The sequence below is a fragment of the Nicotiana tabacum genome, chromosome 14 (assembly GCF_000715075.1).
Source record: "Nicotiana tabacum cultivar K326 chromosome 14, ASM71507v2, whole genome shotgun sequence".
NCBI lineage: Eukaryota > Viridiplantae > Streptophyta > Magnoliopsida > Solanales > Solanaceae > Nicotiana > Nicotiana tabacum.
In genome coordinates this window covers 95229752-95239495 of record NC_134093.1, presented here as the reverse complement: position 1 = coordinate 95239495, position 9744 = coordinate 95229752, and the positions used below count along the sequence as shown (strand labels likewise).

Genomic DNA, 9744 nt, shown 5'->3' with positions numbered 1-9744 from the left:
ATGATTTTGAAGTTAAAATCTAAGAGAACTTGATAGAATATGATTAGAAATGGATTAGAATTACTGACCCAAAGTTTGTAGATGAAATTCCCTCTTCAAAATTATCTTCTACCGAGCCTAGGGTTCCAAAATATAAAAATGAGACTAAAAATCATATCTCTAAGCTATTTGTCCAGTGGCAGATATCGCAAATGCGACCTGGGGTTCGCAAATGCGAACCCCGCAAATACGAAGAATACATCGCAAATGTGAGGAATCTCACACCTCTCTTGTCATCGCAAATACGATGATTTGTTCGCAAATACGAACATGGACAATCCGCAAAAGCGATCCAACTAATCACAAATACGACCAATACCCAGGCCAGGCCATTATCGCAAATGCGAACTCTTTAGGCCACTTTGCTCTTCGCAAATGAGATCATGAAGCCCACAAATACGGCTCTTGCAAATGCGAGATTTGAGCACTTGCAAAAATCTGAACTCCTATGAACTATCTGAAATGCGTCCGAAACTCACCCGAGCGCTCAGGGCTCCAAATCAAACATCCAGACAAGTCTAAAAAAAATCATACAAACTCATTCGCGGGATCAAAATACCAAAATAACACATAAAAGTACGAATCGGATATCAAAATGTATGAAATTTTCAAAGAAACTCAACAACAACAACAACAACAATAACAACAACAACCTAGTATAATCCCACTAGTGGGGTCTGGGGAGGGTAGTGTGTACGCAGACCTTACCCCTACCTTGGGGTTGAGAGGCTGTTTTCAAATGACCCTCGGCATCCTTCCCTCCAAGAACTCCCCACCTTGCTCTTGGGTTGAATCGAACTCACAACCTCTTGGTTGGAAGTGGAGGGTGCTTACCATCAGAGCAACCCACCTTGTCTTCAAAGAAACTCAAGAACATGCAAATTTACAACCGGAAGTCCGAATCACATCAAATCAACTCCGTTTTGCACTAAATTTTGTAGACACGTCATAAATGATAAAATGAACCTATTCCAAGTTCCGGAACTGAAATCCAAACTCGGTAGCAACAAAATCAATTTTCGGTCAAACTTAAAAATTCTTTAAACCTTCAAATTACTAGTTTTCAACAAATTACATTAAATCAAGTTAGGGACTTTCGAATTCGATTTCGGGCATACGTCGAAGTACCAAATCAGAATACAGACCTTCGGAGACCGTCAAAATATTAATCCGGGTCCGTTTACACAAAATATTGATCGTAGTCAACTCAAATTAGTTTTAAGGCAAACGTTCACATTTTCTTAAATTTTTCACATAAAAACTTTCCGGAACAAGACACGGACTACGCATGCATATCAAGGAATACTAAACGATGCTAGCCGAGGTCTCAGAATACAGCAATCAAGGCTTAAACTCAAAATGACCTATCGGGTCATCACAATAGCTTGTTCATTTATGGTAATAATTGATATTGTTTCATTTATGGGAAGTCCAATTCTCTTTAATCAAGCCAATATGGCTCCAATTTTAGGAATTTCTACAAGATCCTGGATTTATACATTGAAGAAGAGGGGCTATTTTCTAGATCTTGACAAATCTCTGGTGATTCTCTCTCGATTAGGGTTTATGTACGAGTTTGCCCTAATCCGATTCTAATTCGGTTTGCATGCGATTGATTTCTTTCCTTATGTTTTTGTTTGATATAGAAACTATATAAACCCCTTCCCCCTTTCCCTTCAGGGTAGACGTTAATCACATCTCTCTCTTTCATACAGTCACTCGTTCCATTTTAATACTCTTTGTTCGGGTATTGCTTTACTGGTATTTTTTCTGAATTCGCGGTGGTTCTTTGTTTTGGCTTGTTCTTAAGCTGGCTGAAACACAAGGCTTTTGGATATCATCTCTCACTCCCTTTTATGCTCGAGACTCATAGAAGTCCCCGTGAACTTTGACATGCCGTAATTTCAAGAAATCTCTGGTGTTCGAATATTTGGTAATTCACCATTAAAACTACCTTTGAATTATTTCTTAATTGCCTCGTTCAAATCGCATACTGGTTAGTATTCTTTACTACACAATTTTAATATCGATATGGTTTAACTTCAAATACGTGGTCAATTTCTTAGATTGGTGTTAGTTACATATTTAATAGGAATCATGCCCACAGGGCTCTTTGTTTATGCGTGAAGCTCAACAGTGCATTATAATCCTTACTCTCGAACATGTTTCAGAATTCCTTCTCTTATTCGCTTGAATCTACTAGTTTGAAACTTGTATCTTTATGAGTGAGATGAGCATAAGAAGTTCTTCAATTTTGGAGTTTTAGATCAACTGTGGTGCTGAATTTATGTGAACATAATTGTTTGAGTTTGAAACTTTTCTGTCTGAACGAGTTCCTTTATGTATGTATGTGATTCTGGTCTATTAAGTTCTTGAATCAAGAATATGCTTATATAGCCTCCTATTCTGTATATTGCATGTCAGCCATACTATATATTTTGGAATTTGCATGATTGTAATTCAAGCTAATGCTTCTGGTATCACTTACCTATAGGATTCATATTGATTTGCATAACTACTTTAGTCTATGCCTCATTGTTAGAGTCTAAGCCCTTACTAAGTAGCTAAGCTATCTGCATTGTAATTTTCCTTTATGTTAGCACTTCTGCTATATGTCATAACTGTGTGTGTTTAAAGCCTTGCAAGTTACTGATTTTAGTTCAGCTTATTGGCTCTAAAAGAGTCTCATGTGATTGAATCTTGTATGCGTAGTTGTGTTCTGTCTTGAATTTATGTAGAATTCCCGATTGAAGCTTGCATCTCTAGCTCATGGTAAAACTAATGCCTATAAGACCCTCTTGTGTTGAATTTGTGTGAATGCTAGTTTGGAATCCAGTAGACTCATCTGGTATTAAGAAAGCTTACCTTTGTATATCTCTGCAATTATGAATGGTTATGTTGCATTAGAAATCATGTCTATGGAGTTGATGTCTCATCTCTGTGTGGTTCTGTGAGCTTAATGAAATGTTATATGTGTTTTCATAGGAATTTGTTGTACATCCTCCTTATATGTTTGTGCCTATTTGATATTGAAAGCATGTCCATACTTGCTTCGACTGATGTGTTTAAATCAGATTTTGCAATCTAGAAAATTTGCTTATAAGGGATTCATATTCATGTATAGAATCATCATCCTCTATCTAGTTTTAAGAATGAGATGCATAATGTATGTGTTAGACGCACATTAGGAGTTCAAACTCTGCCGTAAATAAAAGTCTAATAATTAAGTAGAAAAGCTCGAAGGAAAGGACCCATTATTCACTGAGCTTTAAACAGTGTGCCAGTAGCTTTCGGAATTCTTTTATTATAAAAAATATTATTACAAACTATCAATTTAGCCTACCTGTCACCTAGCTTTCTTGTCTACAAGTTGTGACGAAAAAAAGTAAAGTATTTTTATATTGTCATTTATTCTAGGTTATAGATTAATGTTATTACATATAGTTATTCAAAGGTTTCCTTAATTATTTTCAGAAGAAAAAATGCACGATCCTTCAAGATCAAGAAGAAACAAAGATATTTTAGGCACAAGAAATTTTTGGATGAACTCATATATATGTTTTGTTCCTCTTAATTATATTGCATATTAAAATGTCTTATTGGGATGCTTGAAGTACTAGTATAAGATAATGGACAATTTATTTTTCATATCTACATTTTTTTTTCGTCTGATCTAAATCTTATTTTTTCACGAGAAAAATACATTAGAATATTTTTTTTTTCAATTATAGATCTAAGTCTACATTAATACCTATTGAAGTGAATAAAACCCTTAGCCACATTATATTTTGATTGTAATATTTATAAGATTATAAATTATGCTTAAATACAGAAGTAGTGAAACCTAACTCAAATCGGAGAAAACATATAGTATTAAAAAGTAAAACCATCATATATTAATAATAGAAATCATAGCAGAATACAGCTTGTAGCATCATCAAAACAAACTAAAAAGTACAAAATAAGAAATCTCACATCCTAATAATATGAATTTAAACTTACGCATTAGGTGCATTAATTATCTGTATTTTCTGGATAAGCCTGTGAAGAAGACGAAGATGAAGCCTCATTTTTCAAATGCTTCAAACGATTATTCAGATTAAAAACAGTTGTACTTAGCCAAGCTTCATATTTTTTTACTTCATCTGCATTAAACTGCTCAATTGATTCCCACCGGTATCTTTGGCCATTTTCTTTCATGTTGTCAAGTAAAAGAGACTGAGCACTTGTAACTTCTTTTATGTTGTCAAACAATTCCCTCCTATTGTTGAGTTGATTCACTTTGTTTCGTGCATGAGCTGCAACTAGGCGAGTGCTTTCACTTAGTTGCGTATTAGGATTTAAAAAACGATCAATAATCGCTTCGGATGTAGGATGAAAAAATGAAAAAGGCTTACCTGTAGGGGAAAAGAGTACAATTCCAATATCAATATTGCATAGCTTAACAAGTTCGCTAGCCTTTTTATATATACCCGAACGACGCTTTGAAAATGTCGCATAGCGGTCGTCCTCACTTTCTATTTTTTTCATTGGAATACTTTGTCGTCCTCTAGTCTTCTTACCCTCCATGGCTAAAATTATAAGGAAGGAGTATAATATAAAAACTTATTGATGAGTAGTTTTCTTTGAGAAATGACACTTATGAGAAATAGATTATCGTGACTATTTATACACATCAAGACTTCATCATAATAAATATCTAACCAAATATTATAAATGAAAGCAATCAAAGAAATCTAAACTTTTAAGTTAAAGAAGTAAATATTTTATCATACTTACTAAAATTTACCAAGCTGTGATTAGAAAGTGCGGATGTAAATCCAAGAAACACAAAGTAAGTACCAGAATCTTTAAAATTTAACTCAAATACGAAAATAATTTAATGCCTTTAGAAATTCATCAACTTCCAGAATTTCGAATTAACTCAGGTCAGATTTAAAATTTAACTTGAATAGGAATGTTTTAATAAATTAAAATAATGAAAATCAAACTTTCCAAATGCATTAACATAAACCAAATCTCAAATTTTAATATTAATTGAAAAAGTTTTAATGTTCTAACTGAAATAAGTGCAAATGTGATTAGATAACCAAATTGAGAAAAACATTAAAACTGCATTACTACAACAAAAATTTGAAATTACCTTGAACTAGGTAAATAGTTAATTACTCACTAATTCTACCAAGTACTATTTTTGAAATGCAATTCAACTAAGAGGGACACAAGTGCATACCAAAAACGTTTTCAAATATAAGAAGAACACTACAAATAGAATTATGCGATAAATTGTACTCTAGGTCGTCCAAAGAACCTTCATGTGATAATCTGATAGGACGTTTTGAGTACTAGCCTTAATTTTCATGATCCGAGACCTACCATAGCTTCATTTGATATTTCTTGATTTACGTGCGTGGTCTGTGTCGCTTTTCGAAAAGCTTTTATGTGAATTTTTGAACAAAATAAAAATTATGACTAAAATGAGATTAGAATTGATCACGGTCAATATTATGGGTAAACGACCTAGGATTGATGTTTGACTATTTTGGTAGGTTCCTATTGTGATTTTGGACTTGGGCATATTTTCGGAATTAAATTCGGAGGTCCCTAGGTTGATTTGACTAGTTTTACAGAAAGTTGGCAATTTGAATGTTTAGAAATTCCTTAGGTTTGACCGTAGGTTGCCTTTATGGTTACCGAGTTTGGATTTTAGTTTCAGGACTTGGAATAGGTCTGTGTAGATATACAAATCTTGTCTGCAAATTTGTGTGTAATTCCAAGTTGGTTTGATAGGAAGCAGACACTTGGTTGTGTTTCTAGCGACTCTTGAGTTTCCTTTTGAATATCATGTATGTTCATGTCCGATTCGTGGTTTCGAATGTTATTTTGGTATTTTGATAGTTCAAGCAAGTTTATAAGATGTTATTACACTTGTGTGCATGCTTGATTTGGAACCTGAGGGGCTCGAGTGAGTTTCAGATGTGCTACGGGTGAGTTTGGATGGTTTGAGGACTGCTGGTGCATCTCATGTTTCTAGTGTCTAATGCAGATCTCGCAATTGCGAGGTCTGGCTCGTATTTGCAAACACGATTTCGCATTTGCGAGCAGGGGCCCGGGATGGGTGACCTCGCATCTGCGAGGAAAAGGTTCGCTTTTGCAAACTGACTAGGGTCGCTTTTGCGAACTTTTTGGTCGCATTTGCGACCACTGTCAATCTTGGACATCTTCGCAAATGCGAATGGTGTATCCGCATGTCGCTTTTGCGATCCGTGCTTCGCATTTGAGCTTTTCACAATTGCGAATGAGAGTTCGCAATTGCAACACTTGCAACTGGGTAAAAGAGGGAAAAATGACTCATTTTACACATGTAATGACCCGGTCGGTTATTTTGGGTATTTTAGACTCGTTCCCCTATTTATTTCCTCCTCCATGTTATATGACTTGTCGAGGTCGTTGGTTTTGGTTTCGAGTGAGTTTCAGAGTGAAATGGGACACATAGTCCTAATGTTGGAAGCTTAAGTTGAAAGAGTTGACCATAGTTTGATTTTTATATAGACGGCTCCGAAATAGATTTTGATGGTTTCGGTAGCTTCGTATGATAATTTTGGACTTAGGAGCGTATTCGAATTTTGATTTGGAGGTCCACATGTCGTTTTGGCTTGAATTAGCGAAAGTTATAAAGTTGAATGTTTGGAAGATTGAGAAGTTTGATCGAAAATTGACTTTATTGATATCGGGGTCGGATTCCAATTCTGAAAGTAGGTATGTTGTGTCATTTATGACTTGTATCCAAAATTTGAGGTCAATCGGAGTTTGTTTGGTATGAATCGACATTAGTTTTGGACGTTGGATGTTCATGATTTCAATAGGTTTGAATTGGGTTGCGATTCGTAGAATCAATGTTGTTTGATGTGATTTTAGGCCTCAAATAGGTTGTTATGTGTTTTGGAACTTAATGGTATGTTTGGATGGGTTCCCGGGGGCCCCGGGTGTGAATCAGATTGAAATCGGGTTCATTTGTGAACTTAGTTGATTGCTGAAAGTTGCTGAAGTTCCGGTGTCATCGCACCTACGATGGACCTGGCCGCAGGTGCAGACACACTGGTGCGGTTGGAGGGACCACATAAGCGGGTTTTTGTCCGCAGAAGCAGAAGGTGTTGGGCTTACGTGATAGCCACACTTGCGATGTATTTTCCGCAGGTGCGGAGTCGCAGATGCAGCTATTGGTCCGCAGAAGCAGAATCACTAGGTAGAAAAGGGGCAGATTGAGGGTTTGTTCCCATTTTTCATCTTTTGAGTTAGAGACCTCAATTTTTGCCGATTTTGAGAGAGATTTTCAAGGAGTTGAGTAGGGTAAGTAATTTTAACTCGGATTTGATTATTATACATGAATCCATCATTATTTTTATCATTTAATTAGTGTTTTAAGTTGGAAAATTGGGAAAATTTGTGAAAAACTTCACAAGCTATATTTTGATGATTTGAAGGTCCATTTGAGGTTGGAATGGAATATTTTTAGTATGGTTAGACTCATTATTGAATGGTTGTTCAGATTTTATAAGTTTGGTCGGGTTCCGAGACGCAAGCCCGGGGTTGACCTGTTGAGTTGACATTTTGATTTCTTTCTTTAAAGATTGCAACTTTATTATCCGGAATAGTTTCCTATGATTTGTGTTTATGGTATAAAGTTATTTTTGCTAGATTCGAGCCGTTAGAAGTCGGTATTTGTTGAAAAGGCTTACTAGTGGATTGAGTTAGCTTGTTTGAGGTAAGTATCTTGTCTAACTTTGTTTGGGCGAATTACCCCTTAAGATTGGCGTTGTTTTGTGTCATTTGTGGTATGTAAAAATCATGTATACAAAGTGACGAGTGGGTACACGGACTATATGTGGTAATTTACTGGATTAAGCTATGTGGATTATTTTCATGCCTTTAATCAAATTGTCATAACATGTTATATCCATCATCGTTAATCCATCCTTATATGCTTTATTTTACATTGATAATACTTGTCCCATCTCTTACTTATTATTTTCCCTTACATACTTAGTTGAAGTTACTATTTTCTTATTGCCTTGTTAATTATTTGACTGTTGAGTTACCTTACTTGAAGTTGTTATTTTTGGGAATATCTTATTGTTGAGTTTTGGTATTGAAGTTGTAAAATCCGTGATCATATTGAGGCAAAGATGTAAATTGCTGAAATACTATTCTTGTTGAGCTATTCACTTCTAGTTTCTATTGTTGAGACTCTTGTATACATTGTGGTTGAGCCATGTGCTATTTATTGTGGAAACATTGTTACTGATGATTCTTTTGGCAAGTTGTGGTATTTGGGCACATGAGGTGCGAGTTGTGATACGTTGTGATATTGATACACATGCGGTGGTATAAGGATAAGGGTTGATACGCATGCGGTGATATAAGGTGGGCTCGATATGTGTGTTGCTAGTAGGGGAACTACTTGAAGCCACGTAGTGTGATAAGGTGGGCTAAAATGTGGGTAGATATTTCGGGAAAAATAATTTTCAAAATTAAATGTAAAGCTCCCGTGGTGATATAAGGAAGGATTATGATGCTGATTGTGAAATGAAATACGAGGCGATACCTCGGACGTGATTCTTGTTGTTACCTTTCATTTACATCACTTGTGTTTTGTATGCACTATTTCCTTGGTATTCTTATTATGTGTTCCTCCCTTAATGCCTTTATTTTCTTAAATTCAGTATAGCTTATCTTGTTGTATTTCTTCATTGTATCATTTCCTTGTTTCCATTATTATACTGTACCATACATGTTCAGCTTCTTTTATTATCCTAGTAAATGTCTTTACCTAACCTCCTCACTACTCTACCGAGGTTAGGCTTGATACTTACTGAGTATCGTTGTGGTGTGCTCATACTGCGCATCTGCACATCCTTTTGTGCAGATCCACGTACCTCTTACTAGGCTAGGCACCTGTGAGTTGAGCTTTCGGATTAGAGACTTCAAGGTATACCTGCAGGCGTTTGCAGGCCTCGGAGTCACCCTCTATCCTTGATTTTCTATTGCATACTCATATTTAGATTGTGATGTATTAGGGATGTTTCAGTATACTAGTGTAAATCTTATGACTCAGTATCACCAAATTTTTGGTGTTATTGTCCGCTGTATTGTGGAGTTCTTTTATGATAGTCGGTTGGTTTAAATTTGAAGTTTTATTATTATTTTTGTTATCTCTTCATGTATGATAGGCTTACCTAGACTTAGAGACTAGATACCATCACGACATCCTATAATGGGAGATTGGGGTCATGACACGTTGGTATCAGAGCTCTAGATTCATAGGTGTTACGAGTCATAAGCAGATTTAGTAGAGTCTTACGGATTTGTACGGAGACGTCTGGTGATGACACGCACCACTAGATTCGACGATTAGACACCCGGGCCCCCTGCTAGAGCTATGAGAGGTCGGGGCCAAGGAAGAGGCCTAGGAGGGGCACATGGTGCAGCCAGAGCACCTGCTCGAGCTGCAACAGAGGAGCCACCAGTAGTTCCAATTGGGGGCAGACACTCGAGGCGCCTGTTGCCACTCTTGAACTTCAGAAGACCCTCGTACAATTCTTGAGCATGTTTGGTTCTCTAGCTCAGGAGGGGTTGATTCCACTTGCACTAGCCACATCTCGGGCTGGGGGAGGAACTCAGAATCCTCGCGGCCCACACCCCAAA

The 9744-nt window shown here is 36.4% G+C and overlaps 1 protein-coding gene across 1 annotated transcript; it reads right to left on the bottom strand.

Annotated features, from left to right (window-relative positions):
- Positions 1–4053: 4053 nt before the first annotated feature.
- Positions 4054–4608, bottom strand: LOC107771729 (agamous-like MADS-box protein AGL29). The gene has a single exon (XM_016591170.1). It carries the CDS (start codon positions 4606–4608, stop codon positions 4054–4056), a length of 555 nt encoding a protein of 184 aa, XP_016446656.1.
- Positions 4609–9744: the final 5136 nt, after the last annotated feature.

Excerpts from the sequence above, each read along its gene's own strand:
- LOC107771729 (XM_016591170.1), bottom strand. The coding sequence starts at position 4,608 with ATGGAGGGTAAGAAGACTAGAGGACGACAAAGTATTCCAATGAAAAAA.